Raw genomic sequence first — 18,880 nt, forward strand, 5'->3', positions numbered from 1 at the left:
GGTGCAGAAAGGGAGGGACACAGATTCCAAAGAAATACCTGGCCGGTCTCAAGTTTGCCTCCTCCAGGAAGGGAAGGCAGCATTCTGCCGGTGCTCTCTCCCTCCTCCCCCATGTACTGCGCACATCTCCTTCCCAGACTCAGCCCAGTAGCCACCAAAAGCAAGCCGGAAGTGCCATAGCCTAGACAGATGTCCAACAACCTCACACAATGAACTTGTGTGGGGAATTGTGTCCTTAGTCCCAAATGACCGACCCCCCAGTGTGCTGTGGATAAGCAGTGACCACAACCAGTACCACCTATCACTGAGTCGGGGAGCTGCTCTCTAAGAACCCCAGCTGTGTGCCCCACTGGGACACATCAGGCCACCTGGGGCTCCTTCCCATCTGTCCAATGCTGTGTCAAACGCACTTGTAACCAACTTTGTGGAAATGCTCAGCTTGTAAAGTGTCAATGTGGGCCTTTGTCAATGCTTAAGAAATAAGCCTGTGACTAGGCGACAGAGCAAAACTCAGTCAGAAAGAAAGAGCAAAAGAATGTCAGAAAGAAAAAAGGAAGAAGGAAAGGAAAGAAAGGAAGGAAGGAAGAAAAGAGGGAAGGAAGGAAGGAAAGAGAAAGAAAGAAAGAAAGAAAGAGAGAGAGAGAGAGAGAGAAAGAGAAAGAGAAAGAAAAAGAAAGAAAGAAAGAAAGAAAGAAAGAAAGAAAGAAAGAAAGAAAGAAAGAAAGAAAGAAAGAAAGAAAGAAAAAGAAAGAAAGAAAGAAAGAAAGAAAGAAAGAGGTAGGGAGGAAGGGAGGTAGGAAGGAAGAAAGGAAGGAAGGAAGGAGGAAAGGAAGGAAGGAGGGAAGGAAAGAGAAGGAAAAGAAAAGAAAAACTAACCCTCCATGCCATTGCTCCTCTCTCTCCCTGCGGGTCCACCCCCATGGCAACCCCCCCCCCACCCCCACAATGGCGCAAGGTTACAGTGGAAAGTGCCTCCGCTGGAACAGTCTCAGAACTTGGCTCGGGGCAGCGACAATCTTATCAGGAGCTTTTCTGTTTGGGATCAGGGGAACGGGTGACTTTCCGAGAATGATAAGACGGGACCCAAGTTGTATATAAGGGGCAGCTCATGCTGCTGCTCTGCACCTTCCTCCCGTCTTGCTTCTCCCTGGAGTTGGGACCCGGGAAGAACCATGAAGTGGCTGCTGCTGCTGGGTCTGGTGGCGCTCTCTGAGTGCATCATCTACAAGTGAGTCCCGGTGGCATGGGTGTGAAGACGCCTGCCTCCCACATCACCCTTCGTTACTCCTGTGTCTTCCTTCTTCCCTTTTTTCTCTCTCTCTCTTCGGCTGTCTCCATCCCCCTTCTCTGCCTCTCTCTCCAACCTTTGGGAGGCAGCTCTGCAGACGTGGTTAAAACTCAGGCCCAGCCCGAGTGTGGTTCCCAGCTCCAGCCCTAGTCAACTTAACTTCTTTGCATTATTGCACAGACGTGGGAGCTCCTCCCTTCCTTCCATCTTCCTCTCTTAGACCAGCTGGTTAAGAGTCCAGACTGGGTTTGGTTCCAGCTCCACCACTAGGCAGCTGAACTTCTTTCCATTATTGCACAGATGTGGGACCGTCTCCCTTCCTTCCTTCTTCCTCTCTTAGACCAGCTTCCCTTCCCTTCTGGGGCTGCCACAGCACCCGGTGAGCAGAATCCTTGCCTAATTCCTCTTCCTCCTCCAAACCACAGGGTCCCCCTCGTCAGAAAGAAGTCCTTGAGGCACAACCTGTCCGAGCATGGCCTGCTGAAGGACTTCCTGAAGAAGCACAACCTCAACCCAGCCAGGAAGTACTTCCCCCAGGCGGAGGCGCCCACCCTGATAGACGAACAGCCCCTGGAGAACTACCTGGATGTGAGTGTGTGGGCAAGCGGCGGGGCCGGCTCTGAGGACTTGGCCCGCAGGAAAGAGAGTTTCCCTGGGGTCTTGGAGGACGGGCCGGGGCTCTGAGGCTCCAGGCAGTGACCCAGGGTCTGCCCCCTAGGTGTCAGTGGCCCCGGGCAGGCAGGAAAGCTCACACTCAGAGCTGCTGCTTTTTGTTCATTCATTCATTCCTTCGCTCGTTCATGCAATGTTTATTCCTTCTGAGCGCCTCGTTACATGTCAGGGCCTGTGCGGGGCTCAGGGGAAAACAGCGGTGAGCAAAGTCATAGTCTAGGAGACAAAGACAGTAATCAAGGAGTCTTGCAAACCAATGAAAAGAACAGGCAGCAGGAGGACCACAGAGTGAAGGTGTCACACTGCGAGACTCTGCCACTTGGGCAGGGAGCCTCCCGGGAGCCATGCAGGAAGAGCGGGAATTTCCAAGAGAAGATGACAGAACTCCGCACAGCCTGATCACTTGTGCCGAACCCTGTGCAGGCGGGAGCACAGGGCATTTGAAGGAGAGCCCAGAGGGAGGGAAGAAGGCTGCTGCAGACTGCGGCCCGAGGAGCCGAGGGGTGGACGGAGAGAGGCTCCATCCTAACTGCCACTGATTTATCTCAAACAGGGGGTGACAACATCAGATCCGAGGTTCAGAAAGATCACTCTGACTTTATTATTTGAGACCCGACAGCAAACACCCTGCCTTCCCACAGATATCATATGTCCCCTCTGTGCCTGGCACAGGGCAGAGGGCACAGAGCAGTGATGACTGTGGTTCAGAGATTGGCCTCCGCCATCCAGCAGACCTGGTGCAAATGTGGGTTCTAGCGCCTCTAAGCCACAGGACCTTGGCCAAGACATTTAAATCCTCTGAGCCCGTTTCTTGGTCTGGAAAACAGAAACACTAATATCTACCAACAGAGGTTGTTGCCAGGAATTCACGCAATCATGTTTTCTGGAGTGCTTAGCAGGCCCTTGGTAAGAGGCTTAGTTAGTGCATTTATTTAGTTAACAAATATTTAGCAAATATTGGCACCTCTCTATGGACCAGAGGCTATGCAAGTTGCCAAAATGATGGTGAATAAGCAAAGTTCCTGGAGCTTATATTCTACAGGGGATGACAGATAAGCAAGCGTGGAGGAAAATTTCAGGTACTGATGAGGGCCAAGACAAATTAATTAATTGGAGTATGAGGAAAAAGAAGATCGAGAGGGGGCAAATTTAGATAAAGTGGTCACAGAAGGCCTGTTGGCAGAGGGGACATTTGACTAGAGACCTGAATGATTGATTTTTGAAAAAAGGATCAACCAAAGAAAGATCTAGAATAAACATTTTCATAGCACAAGGAATAGCCAGTGCAAAGGCCCTAGGGCAGGAGGGACTGCTCATCGCCAAGGAGCAGCAAGCAGACCAGTGTGGCGAGAACAGAGCCGGCAAGGGGGGAAAATGCTGCCACTCAGAAGAAAAATACTGGTTGGTTGGCTGAGGTGGGTGGATCACTTGAGGTCAGGAGTTCCAGACCAGCCTGGAAACATGGTGAAACCCCGTCACTACTACAAATACAAAAATTAGCCGGGCGTGATGGCACACACCTGTCATCCCAGCTACTTGGGAGGCTGAGGCAGGAGAATCACTGGAACCCAGGAGGCAGAGGCTGCAGTGAGCCGAGATCGTGCCACTGCACTCCAGCCTGGACAACAGAGCGAGACTTGCCTCAAAAAAAAAAAAGAAGAAGAAAAATACTGGCAATGCCCTTTCTTGCAACCTGCTCACACATCTAGATGTAGAAATAAGAAAACCGGCCAAGTTTCCATCTTTAGGTGGCTTGCTTAGCTTCTGATAAACAATTTAAGGCACAAGCACTTAAGCTGTCACTTGCCCGGTGCTAGAAGATTCCACCCCCATCCTCTGAGAACATGTGGTGTAAGGATGGGAAGACTGTGACAGAGAATACAACGGCTGAAGAGGGAGCAGCAGATTGTTAGGTGCTTGTGGTGCTTAGGAGAGAGCAGAGGGTAAATTGGGGGAGCAATCAGGGAAGACTTCAAGGAGGAAGGGACGCCAGGGCTGGGCTTTGAAGGATGAAGGCGGTGGCTGGGAAGAGAAAGACAAGAACTGTGAGGAAGGAAGGACAAGGTAGAGAGGGCAACCGAGGAGGTGACCCAGAGAGAGCTCTTAGGGAGGCCCTGACAGAGACACCTCGGTCCATGAACTGCCCTGTCCCGGCCTCGGCAGGTGGAGTACTTCGGCACTATCGGCATCGGAACCCCTGCCCAGGATTTCACCGTGATCTTTGACACCGGCTCCTCCAACCTGTGGGTGCCCTCAGTCTACTGCTACAGTCTCGCCTGCAGTAAGTTCCCAGCCTGCCCCACCCCACTCTCGCTCCCCAGCACCAGCTGACCCTGGGGAACCCTGGACACCCGTGGGCTTCAGACAGCTCCCACCTCAAACCTGTTGGAGCCACTCAACAGGCATTTACTGAGCACCTACTACGTGCCAAGTACTGGGCGCAGGTGCTCCAGGGGGTAAAGGGATGAGTGATATGACCCCTGCAGTCAAAGACTTTCCAGGCTGAGGGGAGAGAGAAGCTCCCCAAAATAACCACAGCCTGGGAGAGGAAGTGTAGGGGCCCAAAGCAAGACAGGGCCAAAGGGCTGTAGAATAGCCCGCCAGGAAAGAGTCCAGTGTGTGTGAGAAAATGGCTCCAAAGCCTGGCTAGGACATGCTGGAGATGAGTGCTGAGCTCCTTTTTTTAAGAACAAAAATATTTTTTAAATGATTGGTTTGCTAACGAAAGAGAGTTTGTCTTTGGAAGTCATGAACAATGTGTGTTGTGGGTTCCTTCCTCTTCTAATGTATTCACCTGAGTTTTAATTAAGATGAGGTGCCTCTGGCTTCTTCCACATCATAACAGGGGCACCGGCCGGGGGCTGGGGGGTGAAAGCGCTCATCACTGGGCAGCCACCAGCCTGCTCAGCTCAATGTTGGCCTGGGGAGTCCCCGGGAGGCCTTTGGGGTTGGCTGGGAACCTGCCATCAGTAAAGGGTCCCAGAAGTTCAATGAGACAGGACAGAACCTAGGGTCTCTCGGGGTCCAAGGGTCTAGGGGGAAAGGTCACTGCTCACCTCCAGAGCCCTTCCTGGGGCCAGGGCACCCCATCCCAGGAAGACATCCCAGCCTGTGACCTTCACCCAGCTCTGAGACTGACAATCACCACTTGCCCTTGCAGCCAACCACAAACGCTTCAACCCTCAGGATTCCTCCACCTACCAGTCCACCAGCGGGACAGTCTCCATCACCTACGGCACTGGCAGCATGACAGGCATCCTCGGATACGACACTGTCCAGGTGGGCGCCTGCAGGCTGCCGCTGCATCCCGCCATCAGGCACCCCCAGAATAAGCTTATTCCAGCACGATGAGTCTCGGTGATCACAAAAGTAACCTGATTGGGGGTGCGGGCTGGGGGAGAAGCAGCAGAGATGTCACAGACGTTGCTAGCTCGGGTGGCAGTGAGTAAAAGGGTGGGCTGCCGGGAGCCATAAGCCAGCCTCAGCTCCACCCAAGCAGAATGTTATGGAGGGTGGGGAGAGTCCGTAAAGGCTGAATTCTCTACTAGCACCTCCTCTTCTTCCTCCTTCTCCCGACCTGCAGCCCCCCCATGTCAGGAAATCTCCACAAGCCCTCTCTGCTACTTTTGGGGCATGGCAGGGGTCAAAGGCCCTGATTCGCCCGGGGTCTGCTTTGCATTTGTTCATCCGTAACACAAACACACAGTGAATCTGTTCTCCAGCAAAATCTCACACTGAGTCATAGACCGTGGCCATCTGCAGATCAGCTGCCATGGTTACCTCCAGCAGAGGAACGAGCATTCCAGGAGACAGTCCCTCTCCCCTCCTTCCGGGCTGATGCCCTGGAAGCCAAGTCCTGCATGGGATGAACCAGGGCAGCTGTAGGCCTGAGGCTGGCACCCAGAGCTCAGTGAACGTGACCTGAGTGTGAACATCATCTCGGTTCCCCCACCCAGGTTGGAGGCATCTCGGACACCAATCAGATCTTCGGCTTGAGCGAGACCGAACCCGGCTCCTTCCTGTATTATGCTCCCTTCGACGGCATCCTGGGGCTGGCCTACCCCAGCATTTCCTCCTCCGGGGCCACACCCGTCTTTGACAACATCTGGGACCAGGGCCTGGTTTCTCAGGACCTCTTCTCTGTCTACCTGAGCGCGTAAGTTGGGTGGAGAGGGGCCTCCTCCCACCTCCCCTCCAGAGGTTCTGGCCCAGCAGCAGCTGTGCAAGGCTGGCTGCGATGGAGAGGGTCTTGGGAAGCAAGGGATTTGGCAAGTCAATTTTTGAGGCTAGAGAAATGTGTCTTTGGAGAGTGATAGTACCAAGTCTCTCTCTGACGGGCCATGTGCACTCCATGTCATTTACCAGCATCTTTATCCCCTTGATGTGCACAACTCAAATGTCATCAGCCATTTGCCCCTCAGTGCCAGTTCCGTCGTACTTGGCCCCCAAAGATGCCACTGAAATGAATACACTTGGCCAGACACGGTGGTTCATGCTTGTAATCCCAGCACTTTGGGAGTCTGAGACAGGAGGATCACCTGAAGTCAGGAGTTCAAGACCAGCCTGGTCAACATGGCAAAACCCTGTCTCTACTAAAAAATACAAAAATTAGCCAGGTGTGGTGGCAGGCACCAGTACACCCAGCTACTCGGGAGGCTGAGGCAGGGAGAATCGCTTGAGCCTGGGAGGCGGAGGTTGCAGTGAGCCAAGATTGTGCCACTGCATTCCAGTCTGGGCAACAGAGCGAGACTCCATCTCAGAAAATAAATAAATAAAGTGAATACACTTAAAACAGAACAAAATTCCATAACACAAAAATGAAAAGATTTGATCAAGATATATCATGGATGATGACATTTTTAAATCATGAAAGCAAGTTTCTTTTATGATTTAATAAAACCTAGGTTCCATTTGTGACCATGGACTAATTCTAGGAATGAACAAAGAAATACATGAACAAACAAACAAATGAACGAAGAATAAATCAAATGTCAATTTGGGCTGACTAGAGTGTTACGCAAGAATATCTGAGGGCATCATCCACTTTCTTAAGACACTCAACGTTCCTCTAACACTCACGAATGTCCTTCTCTTTTGAAAGGGTTCGCCGTCATTCGCTTGTTTCCTCGGTTGGTAACTACACGTCTAGGTCCTCGCTATATAGCATTGCACTGTGAGACGTTCACAGCAAAGGTGGGTGGGTTCAGTGAGGGGGTCATGTTTTATACATGACCAGTTCTCCGATGACTGATTTCTTATTGCCATCTACATTTGCTTCTGCATCTACCCTGAAACTGCAGAGATTTAGAAAATGAATATTGAAATAACAAGGACTCCTACAATTTACAACAGGAAGGCTCTTTGTCATGTATTCCTCTTGGCCAGTTGATGTTCAAGGTGGCTCTGAAACAGAATCTGCCTTTATGAGCACTTAAATATTTCACGTGGGGCCGTTGTACCTCCCCAGCTAGATCTGAGTCTCTCAATCTGGGCATTATTAATATTTCAGACCAGCACAAGTCCTTGCCAGGGACTGTCCCATGCATTGTAGGACATTTGGCAGCATCCCCAGCCTCTAAGCATTAGATGCCAGTAGCATCCACTACCCCCACCCAATCAATCCAAAATGTGTCCAGACATTGCCCTGGGGGTAAAACTGCTCCCAGCTAAGAACAAGTGATCTCCACCATCAAGTCCTTAAGAGCCGACACTGTCACCCATTCACATCCCTGGGGTCGCCATGGCAACTAGAGTGAGTACCACGGTGGAAACCACACACTCAACCTAAAAGACCCGTGTTCTTCCAAACGTAGTTCCACCACTTCCCCGCTGTGTGACCCTGGGCAGGTGACCTCACCTCCCTCAGGCTCAGTGTCCTCATGGTAAGTGGAAATAACAGTGACAGTGTCCACTGCGTGGACCCTGGCCTAAGAGGACAAGAAACCACATTTGTCACACCCCAGGACAGCCTGCCAAGTGCCCAATCAAGGGTAGCTCTGAGGAGCCAACAGCAGATGTTCACACAAATGAACGAACAGAGAAATTCATGTCTTCTTCCCTCACTTTCCACAGCGATGACCAGAGTGGCAGCGTGGTGATATTTGGTGGCATTGACTCTTCTTACTACACTGGAAGTCTGAACTGGGTGCCTGTTTCTGTCGAGGGTTACTGGCAAATCTCCGTGGACAGGTGAGACTGCCATGGATGGACAGCATCCAGGCCTGGGCCCCAGATTCCATTTCCTTATGGATTCATAGCTAACCAGCTTTCCAGAATCCCCCCAGGAACAGCTGACACAGGGGAACACAATCCCGGGGGAAGGTGGAAGTTGTCCAAGCCAGAAAGACCCCCCTCCCTGGCAGAGGAGAGAAGAGCTGTCAAGGAAGCCGAGCCACTGTCCTCCTAGTCCCGGTGGCAGGACAATCCACCAGCATCCCTGGGGAAAGCTGGGCGACCACCTGTCCACACATCTCAATTTAAGGGGCCTGGGACCCAGCACATGCTCCTCCAACTTGAGGAAATGTGTCACTTTCAGTCTAGAAGTAGGGCAAAATGGCTAAGAAATTATGTGAAGTCATTTCTCAAGACTGAACAATTTCCCAGGACAAAGACTTCAGTACTAAAACTAGGATCATCCCAGGTAAACCAGGACACTTGGATCACCTCATGTCTGCCCAGCCATGCTAGCATTTCACCAGTTCCTCCAACTCCTGCCCCAGCCCTCTGGTCTCTGTCCCTCCCCGCATACCGTCCCCTGTTGATGTCCTCCTTCTCTCTTCACCTGCCTGGCATCCCTGGGTGTCTGCTCCCCTGGCTGCTTCCCTCCACCGCCTCTCACCCTGGACCCTGTTTTATTCCCTGCCGCAGGCCTGGCTTATCTTCCTGCCCTTCTGCCACCATAACTTATCTTGCCAGCCAGGCCGGGAGCTCCCTGCAGCCTGGAACTGTGAGGCTGTCTGGTTTAGCTTTGCGTTTCCCATGCCTGGCAGAGAGTAGGCACTTGTAAAATATTTGTTGCGTAAATGAATGCAGGATGAATGAGTGTGTGAATGAGAGGAACAGAAAATTCACGCACTGGCCAATGGATGGGTGGGGAAGAAATGTCTGGGGTCACCTCCTGGTTCCTCCTTGGAGAGATGTACCCATGAGGGCTCAGGGACCTTCACTTGCTTCTTGCCCTCAGCATCACCATGAACGGAGAGGCCATCGCCTGCGCTGAGGGCTGCCAGGCCATTGTTGACACCGGCACCTCTCTGCTGACCGGCCCAACCAGCCCCATTGCCAACATCCAGAGCGACATCGGAGCCAGCGAGAACTCAGACGGCGAGGTGAGTCCAGCCCCGACGGCTCTGTTCTACACTCAAATAGTGGGTGTGCCAGGCACACGGGACCAAAACCCTTGTAACTTTTCTCACCTCACTCTTTCCAGATGGTGGTCAGCTGCTCAGCCATCAGCAGCCTGCCCGACATCGTCTTCACCATCAATGGAATCCAGTATCCTGTGCCACCCAGTGCCTACATCCTGCAGGTGAGGGGGCTCTGGACCATCCACTAGAGGGGCTCACACACAATGTGGCCACAGAGTACCCCCCTGCAGAGGGAAAGTGCGCTTCCACGAGCTGAAGCCGAGAGGCAGAGGCAGACGAACATCTGCCCCAGACAGCTCCGGAGAGAAGGAACAGATTACAAACAAATGCAGGAATAAGAACTCGGATACAGCCCCCTAAGGGAACAAGTGAAGCAAAGGTTAATGGAGGGAAAAGAGGATTCTATTTGGATCCCTGGGTCCAAGTCCTGGGTCTGAATTACCAGCCCATTGATTCTCAGCAAGCTACAACTCATCTCAGCCTCAGTTTTCTCATCCAAAATGTAGACATGGCAGCTTTCCCCACCCTCAGAGTGCGGTTAGGTTAACCAAGTGAGACTGATCACATCAGAGCTACCAAGGGTTGGGCAAATGGAAATCCTCATTTCCACAGGCTGGGGCTTCCGACACTCCTACCTTCTCCACCAAGTAGCAAATCTTTAGCTATACAAACCACAGGAAAACTGTCCCTTCTATTATTATAACGTCAGGTGGAAAACTGATTTTGCCAGTGGACTGATGTTACTCAACAAGAAGCACTGATGCCTGGGCTCCCCCAGTGATTCTGATTACATTAGGAGAGGGCAAGGCCTGAGCAATGGGATGGAGCTGCGGGAGTTCAAAGCTCCCCAGGTGATGTGCAGACAAGGTCACAGCCCAGTGACTTAGTGAGGCAAGAGGGCTAACAGCTCCTCCAGTTTGCCCCTGGTCGGGATCACAATAATCATGAGAAAAGGCTGTGTGGGCAGGGTTTTCACACTCCTTCCTACCAGCTGAATTCTCCCCAAGCCCCTTAGCTCTGATGCTGATGTCAGGGTTCCTGTGCCTGCCAGAAACGCCAGATAATGTCCAGTAATGCGTAGACACCAATTGTGCTGTGGACAGCTTCTACAGGCCGACACCAGGCCAACAACAGCCGAGTCCCTGGACACTGAGCCAGGAAGCTCCTCCTTGCACGTGCCTTGCAGCTGGACCAGGGCGCCCTGGATGTTTATCACCCAGCGCCTGTCACTGCTGAATCGGCGTCTCAACTCCACTTTTATTCTCCTTTTCTCCAGAGCCAGGGCAGCTGCATCAGCGGCTTCCAGGGCATGGACGTCCCCACCGAATCTGGAGAGCTTTGGATCCTGGGTGATGTCTTCATCCGCCAGTACTTCACTGTCTTCGACAGGGCAAACAACCAGGTCGGCCTGGCTCCCGTGGCTTAAGCCCAAGTCTTTCCAGCCACCTCCCAGGAAGATCTGACCTCCGTCCTCTGCCCACTTTAGATGTATCTAATTCTCCTGACTGTCCTTCCCAGGGGAGTGCGGAGGTCTTGGCCCTGTTCCCTGTCTTACCAATAATGTAGAATAAAAACATAACCTACTGAAACAGGTTTTGTGAAGCTGCTTCTCTTTGCTGGTCTTTTTCCTTCACATCACTGGGGTTAGAACGCCAGGGCAGGGACCAAAATGACCACATCCACTTGGATGGCACCCAACAGAGTGACCCCAGCAGCGGACACTTCATGATAGAGCCAGGAAGACAGAGGCCTGCAGGGGGCTGTGCTGGAAGCATCATAAAAAGACCTGGGGGCCAAAAATGCTGGGCTCATTGTCTTCTCATAGAAGGGACAGTGAGAGCTGAGATCGTGCCATTGTACTCCAGCCTGGGCAACACAGAGAGACTCCATCTCAAAAAAAAAAAAAAAGAAAGAAAGAAAAGAGAGAGAAAAAAAGAAAAAATAGCACTGAAGCTCTTAGTGGAGGGAGTCAACTTCTTACTTCTCCCAAAACCAGTAAGAGATCATGACAAGGCTGGGCGCAACGGCTCACACCTGTAATCCCAGCACTTTGGGAGGCTGAGACAGACAGGTCACGAGTTTGAGACCAGCCTGGCCAACATGGTGAAACCCTGTCTCTACTCAAAATGCAAAAATTAGCTGGGCCTGGTGGTGCATGCCTGTAATCCCAGCTACTCGGGAGGCTGAGGCAGGAGAATCGCTTGAACCGGGAAGGTGGAGGTTGCAGTGAGCTGAGATCGCACCATTCCACTCTAGCCTGGGCAACAGAGTGAGACTGCAGCTCAAAAAAAAAAAGAGACAAAGATCATGAGGAAAAGAAAGCAATCAGGAGAGACAGGAGAGGTGGACACTAATGGCGATGTCCCTAAGTAGACAGGACAGGGCAGTGTTGTCTGCCCTGCAGAAGTGGAAGAAGCTGACACACCACAATCTTCCAGGACGCTCCTGTGATTTGCTGGTGACCAAGACTCACTGTCAATCTCCCGCAAGGTCCCAGGCACAAGACCCTGAACACATCTGTTTCCCCGTCTGTAACCAAACAGAATGGTGTTCCACTTCCCTGAGCAGAGGTTGTGAGACAGAGAATTAAGCACGCTCAGTAGCATATATTCCCTAGAAAGGCAAAGAGGAAATGGAGCAGTTTCTCAGACTGAGCTTGGTAGCAAAACGTACAATGGAAAACATAGTTTCAAAATAAGTACAGAACACACTACATTCTAGGCCCTTCCCCAGGGTTCACCAGCTACAGTTCCCAATCAAAGACTCTGATAAGTCCTGCTGCAAAGTGATCTGTTTCATTTCAACTCAGCTCAGCTTGATCTCAGACTCTCTCTTGCTAGGAAGTCTATTACAGCCCTGGGCCTCTCAGCATGCACACTGGGAAAATTTCCATAGCTCCTGCTTCTGGTAACAGCCAACCCAGGCTGTCTGCTGAAGGCAGGGCCAGAGGCTGGAGCTATGTTCTAGGAAGGCCGGGGTGAGCTCCAATACCCAGTCTCCCAGGGTCACTCTCACCCTCCCAAGCCCATTTTCCACAGCTGAATAAACTTTATGAGACATACATTTCATCTCATCCCTTCCTTGCTTAAAACTCTTAATGCCTTCTTGCCATTGCCTTTGGAACAAAACAGCAAATCTTTGGCATAGTTCCAGGTCCTGTGTGCTCCTTTCCCTCAAAACCTTCCCTGCCTCACTCTGATCCCACTGCCCTGAGCTCTCTCCACCCTGGCTCCCACGGCCACGATAACCCAAGTGCTTTCCCACCTCCAGACTTTGCACATGCTGTTTCCTTTGCCTGGGTTGCCTTTCCCTCTTTCTTGACTTGCTAACACCTAGCATCTGCAGACGTGGCTTAAATGTCACTTCCTAACCAGGTGTGGTGGCTCACACTTATAATCCCAGCACTCTGGGAGGCCGAGGTGGACAGATGAACTGAGGTCAGGAATTCAAGACCAGCCTGGCCAACATGGTGAAACCCCGTCTCTACTAAAAAAAATACAAAAAATTAGCTGGGCGTGGTGGCGGGCACCTGTAATCCCAGCTACTCGGGAGGCTGAGGCAGGAGAATCGCTTGAACCCAGGAGGCAGAGGTTGCAGTGAGCTGAGATCACGCCATTGTATTCCAGCCTGGGCAAAAAGTGAAACTCCACCTCAAAAAAAAAAAGTCACTTCCCTGTAAAAGTGATCAGCCCTCCCTGACCACTCTCCCATAGAGCCTGGGCCCACCTTAACCCTCATGGTACTTGGCACGACTTGTAACCGTGCATTTAAGTGTTTAAGATTCACAAGGGCAGGGATGGTGGTTGTTTTGTTTAGGGTTGAAGCCGAGCAGCAAGAGCAGGGCTTGGCACATAGTCGGTGGTCCCTAAATTTTTGCTGAATGAGTGATTAGAGATGACTTTTTAAAAGGAAATAACTCACATAGGATGAGAGTATGAGATATGGAGAGGGTTTGACAAAAGCCACGTGAATGACAACAGGGGGGTCAGCTCCCACCCCCAACATTCCATCCTCGTCACATTTTGTCATGGGATAAGCAGGTGGATTTCTCAAGTTTCTGGGAAGGAATTTCACCCTGTCCTGGCTCCTTTGCTGGATTTCTTTTTCTGACATTTCCCACCTACCTACTTTGAAGCTAGGCAGTGTGCTAGGCTCCAGGGATATGGGTAGGCCTTCCTGGATGCTATCCGTTCTCCTGCGCCTGGCCCCATCCTTCCTTCCTCCCCCATCTCAACCCCAGCAGCTGCAGCTCAGCCTCTCTCTCCCAGCACCTCTTCCATTCCCACCCTGGGATTCCTCAACCCAGCCAGCATCTAAAGAGCTTCCTCATCAGACAGATCATTTGACCAGAAAGCCCTGTGCCAACATATCCGAAGGGATCCTCCCTATGTTGCTGCACAAGAGACGATGAATTCACAAGCCTTTGCTGCAGTCTCAGGCCTCCGCTTCATGCATCTTCCTCTAAGGGCCTTGGGGGTCTAAGTACAGCTTCTTCCATCCTTTTCATTCACACTTGTCTAGGAGTGTTATTTTAATCTCACAGGTCTCCTGCCCCATCCATCCTCACCTGTCCCAAATGATCACTCCGACACATTGCTGGTGGGAGTGTAAATTGGCACCACCCTAAGGAGCATGATGTGGCTGTTTCTATCAAAACTTGAAGGGGTGGCCTGCCCCTCCACGCCTGTGGGTGTTTCTCGTTAGGTGGAATGAGAGACTTGAGAAAAGAAATGAGACACAGAGACAAAGTATAGAGAAAGAAAAAGTGGGCCCAGGGAACCGGCGCTCAGCTTACAGAGGACCCACGCCAGCACCAGTCTCTGAGTCCCCTTAGTATTTACTGATAATTATCTTTACCATCTTAAAGATAAGGGAGTGGCTGGACAATAGGATCATTGTAGGGAGGAAATCAGCAGTAAGACATATGAACAAAAATCTCTGTGACACGAATAAGTTTAAAGGAAAATGCTGTGCCTTGAGATGCATATGCAAACATCTCCATAAACCTTTGAGCAGCATTGTTTCAGCCTATCACATGGGGAGAAACCTTGGACAATACCTAGCTTTCCTAGGCAGAGGTCCCTGCAACCTTTGGCCTTGTACGTGTCCCTGGGTAGTTGAAATTAAGGGAATGGTGATGACTTTTAACCAGCAAGCTGCCTTCTGGCACTTGTTTAACAAAGACACATCCTGCACAGCCCAAAATCCATTAAACCTTGAGTCACCACAGCACATGTCTCTTGCAAGGACAAGGTTGGGGGTAGGGTCACAGATTAACAGCATCTCAAATACAGAACAAAATGGAGTCTCTTATGTCTACTTCTTTCTATATAGACACAGTAACAGGCTGATCTCTTTCTTTTCCCCACAAAAACTAAAAATGCATATGCTGGCCGGGCTCAGTGGCTCATGCCTGTAATCCCAGCACTTTGGGAGGCTGAGGCAGGTGAATCACCTGAGATGAGGAGTTTGAGACCATCCAGGTCAACATGGTGAAACCTCATCTGTACTAAAAATACAAAATTAGTCGGGCATGGTGACACATGTCTGTAATTCCCAGCTACTTGGGAGGCTGAAACAGGAGAATCTCCTGAACCTGGGAGGCAGAGGTTGCAGTGAGCCGAGATGGCGCCATTGCACTTCAGCCTGGGCAACAGAGCGAGATTCTGTCTCCCAGAAAAGCAAAAGAATGATCAATGTTCAAGACGATAAATATGCTAATTACTCTGATCTGATCACTAAACATTATAGGTACGGAAACACGCCTATGTACCCATAAATATGGACAATTATTACATTTGAATTAAAAAGAAAGGAGCCAGGCACAGTAGCTCATGGTGTAACCCCAGCACTTGGGAAGGCCAAGGTGGGAGGACGGCTTGAGCCCAAGAGTTCAAGGCCAGCCTGAGCAACACAGAAAGACTTCATTTCCATTGTTTTTAATAAATAAATAAGAGGAAAAGAACGAAGATGTATATTATAAGAGAATATTCATAGAGCACTGTTCCTAAGAACCCCACACTGGAAGCTACCCAAATGCCTATGAACTGAAAAAGAGATAAGTAGAGGGTATATTGATGCAGTGGAATAATACATAGCAATGAACAGGACTGAGTAACAACTCCACACGACACCAGTCGCGGATGCCTCAACTAAACATGATTTTGAGCAAAGAAGCTCAATGCAAATAAAGTGCTTGTTATGTGGTACTGCTTATCAAAAGTACAAAAACAGGTGAAATGTATCTTTGCTGTTTGGATATTAGAGTAGTGATATGCTTGGTTTGGCACTGGGGTAGTGACTGGGAAGAGCCTGGGGTGCGGTCCGGGGGTACCTGACATGCTCTTTTGCTGGGTCTGGGTTGTGGTTACATGCGTGTGCTTGGTTTGTGAAAATTCATCAAGCTATTTCTTACGATATGCACCTGTGTGCATACAATATTTCAAGAAAGGTTTAAAAATGATAATGTAGATTTCTAAAAAATTACTTGCAAAATACAGGACCACGGTATTTCTTTTACAAGCAGGTTCAGGTTACAGATAAAGTAGCACAGCAGATGTGAGCTGAGCTCATCAAAACGGGTTGGTTGCAAAGCAACATGTGCCATATCTTGTGGTGCTATATTTGCAAGTAAACCAATATATTAATTTACTATGCTAACGGTGGTTAGCGCTGGGTAGTGGGGTTATAAGTAATTTCACAATTTTTATTTACCTATGAATAATCTACAATGATCATGTATTACTTCTATAGTTGAGCCAAAAATGTTATCATAAATTTAACTTTAAAAACCTGCTTGCATCTTTGGAGAAACAGCCCAGCTCTGGGACTGGGGAGTGGAAAACACATTGTTCTCTTTTTTGTTGGAAGACCGTGTCCCTGGGGTGAGACCTTGATTGAAAGCTGCTAGGGGACCAGCCACCACAATGCCTATCAGACCAGCTCGATAACACTTATCCTGCTTAAGTGCTCCGTCTCAGGCTTGCCATAATTGGGTTCCTTAGATCTCATTGCATTGCTTGATTTGATTCGTTCATGGAACATTTCTGAACACCTGGGCCCTTGGCAGGGGCTACCCTGCATCACAGACACTGCTGCCAGCATCCCTGAAAGCCAGGCACTACCATACTGAGGACCAAGCAGGGCTAATGGCAAAATAAACATTGTCATCTAATCTTTCTGCCGGGTCAGTCTGGTACAATGAGATGATGTGGCTTCCTTGCTGGCAGCCACGGATCAGCCCTGGCTGACAATCAGATCTCATGGGAGCATGTAATGGCAGAATCAGGATTTCCTTTTCCATCCCAAGGGTTCCTCTGGTAACAGGGGCTGAGTGGAATGGCTTCTCCAAGTGCTCCTGGGATGGAGGCTGCAGCCATCATGGAATGTACATGTCACACACTAACCCATGAACAGAAACCGGGTGGATGTACATGGTCACACAGTCTGGTCAGGGACCAGAGTCCCCTGAGACCCAGGTTCAGCTCCCACCTGTGTCATTACTTAGTTATGTGAACCTGCACTGATCACTTAACCCCTCTGAGCTATGTCAGTTGGGAAAAACTGGGGGTAATCGTATAATAATTCTTTTTTAAAATAATTCAAAGCATTCAGAAAAGCACAAAGAGCCACAGAAATATAAGCACTGCTGTGTTGAGGGAGGTTTGCAGATGACCTGACCAATAATGTCACCTTTCCCCATTTCAGATCACTCACATTGCCTGAGCAGAAAACCACCTAGCAGAGCACTGAAAAGGTCTCAAAACACAGAAGAGCAAGAGGCAGCCAGGTGGATCTTTCTGGAGATTTCAACGAGGTTTCCAGTCCTGTTTTCTATTGCTGAAGACACTGATGACAATTTAACACACATTTCATGACTTACAACAACTCACATTGACTATCTCACAGTTTCTGTGGCTCAGGAATCCAGGCTCCGTTCAACCGAGGCCTCTGTCAGTCAGGGATGTCAGCCTGGTCTGTGGTCTCATCTGAGGCGCGACTGGAGAAGGATCTGCTTCCATGCTCACACGGTTGCTGGCAGGATTCAGTTACTTACAGATTGTCACACTGAAGGCCTGAGTCCCTTGCTGGCTGTCGGCTGGAGGCCACCCTTGGTTCCTTCCCCTTGGGCCTCTTTATAGGGCAGCTTTCTTTCTCAGAGCCAGCAAGGGGAAGAGTCTATACAGAGAGTGTGCTAGCAAGACACAAGCTACGAGCCTGTATAATGTAATCGCAGAAGCAACGTCCCATCTACTTTGCTGTATCCTGTTGGTTAGAAGCAAGTCCTGCCTACACAAAAGGGGAAGGGATTACACAGGGGTGTGAACACCAGCAGCATGAATAATTGAGGGCCATCCTAGAGTCTCTCTGCCATACCCCTGAATTGGTGGCAGCAAGCATACCAGCATCCCCCAGGGTGCTAAAATCTCTAATGTGGAGAAACACTATCATCCTCACCAATCCGAGAGCTTCCCCTCAATGTGATCCAAATATCCATCCAGGTGGAAAGAAAGAGCCCCTTCCACACCAGCTTTCCCTTGAATTGACCACAAACGCGCCAAAGGCACAGCCTATTCCTACCACGCTCAGGGATGTACCTCCAGCAGCTAGAGCATCCCTGCACGGTACACAGCGAGTGCACAATCAGGCATTTGAATGAATGTGTTAAGGTGCTTGCAGGTTTCTGCCTGGGGCATCTTCCTTCTGCTTCCCAAATATACTTCTCCTCTGCTCAAAATTCTCATGTGGACCCCAGAGAAGCTGTGCCCCCAAAATCAGTGCCCATCCTTGGGCTCCAAGCTCCCTCCCTTCCATTTGGTGGCAGCCTTGAGTGAGGAGATTCCATCTGGTGCCCCCAGAACTTAGGCAGGCACCGTCAGGACCATTAAGTTCTTCGTATGAGTGCTAGGATCAACCCGTACTTAAGGTGATGGATACTCCAATTACCCTGACTTGATCATTACTCTTTCTATGCATGTAACAGAATATCACAGGTATTCAAAATATATGTAAAATATTATGTTTCCATAAAGAGAGAGANAAGAAAGAAAGAAAGAAAGAAAGAAAGAAAGAAAGAAAGAAAAGAAAGAAAGAGGGACGGAAGGAAGGAAGGAAGAAAAAAGAGAGAGACCAGGCGCGGTGCCTCACGCCTGTAATCCCAGCACTTTGGGTGGCCAAGGCAGGCAGAACGTCTGAGGTCAGGAGTTCAAGAGCAGCCTAATCAACACGGTGAAACCCTGTCTTTCCTAAAAATACAAAAATTAGCTGGGCTTGGTGGCGCGTGCCTGTAGTCTCAGCTACTCGGGAGGCTGAGGCAGAATTGCTTGAACCTGGGAGGCAGAGGTTGCAGTGAGCCTAGATCGGCCAGGGCACTCCAGCTTGAGCAAGAGAGTGAGACTCTGTCAAAAAAAAAAAAAAAAAAAAAAAAGGCCGGGCGCGGTGGCTCAAGCCTGTAATCCCAGCACATTGGGAGGCTGAGACGGACGCATCACAAGGTCAGGAAATCGAGACCATCCTGGCTTAACACGGTGAAACCCGGTCTCTACTAAAAAAA

The 18,880-nt window shown here is 50.2% G+C and overlaps 1 protein-coding gene across 1 annotated transcript; it reads left to right on the forward strand.

The window, feature by feature from the left end:
• Positions 1 to 988: 988 nt before the first annotated feature.
• Positions 989 to 10,919, forward strand: LOC112607149 (pepsin A-1). Its single transcript, XM_025358255.1, has 9 exons — positions 989 to 1,228; positions 1,714 to 1,876; positions 4,124 to 4,241; positions 5,121 to 5,239; positions 5,917 to 6,116; positions 8,033 to 8,149; positions 9,144 to 9,288; positions 9,390 to 9,488; positions 10,604 to 10,919. Exons 1-9 carry the CDS (start codon positions 1,173 to 1,175, stop codon positions 10,751 to 10,753), a joined length of 1,167 nt encoding a protein of 388 aa, XP_025214040.1. The 5' UTR covers positions 989 to 1,172; the 3' UTR covers positions 10,754 to 10,919.
• Positions 10,920 to 18,880: the final 7,961 nt, after the last annotated feature.

The sequence above is a fragment of the Theropithecus gelada genome, chromosome 14 (assembly GCF_003255815.1).
Source record: "Theropithecus gelada isolate Dixy chromosome 14, Tgel_1.0, whole genome shotgun sequence".
NCBI lineage: Eukaryota > Metazoa > Chordata > Mammalia > Primates > Cercopithecidae > Theropithecus > Theropithecus gelada.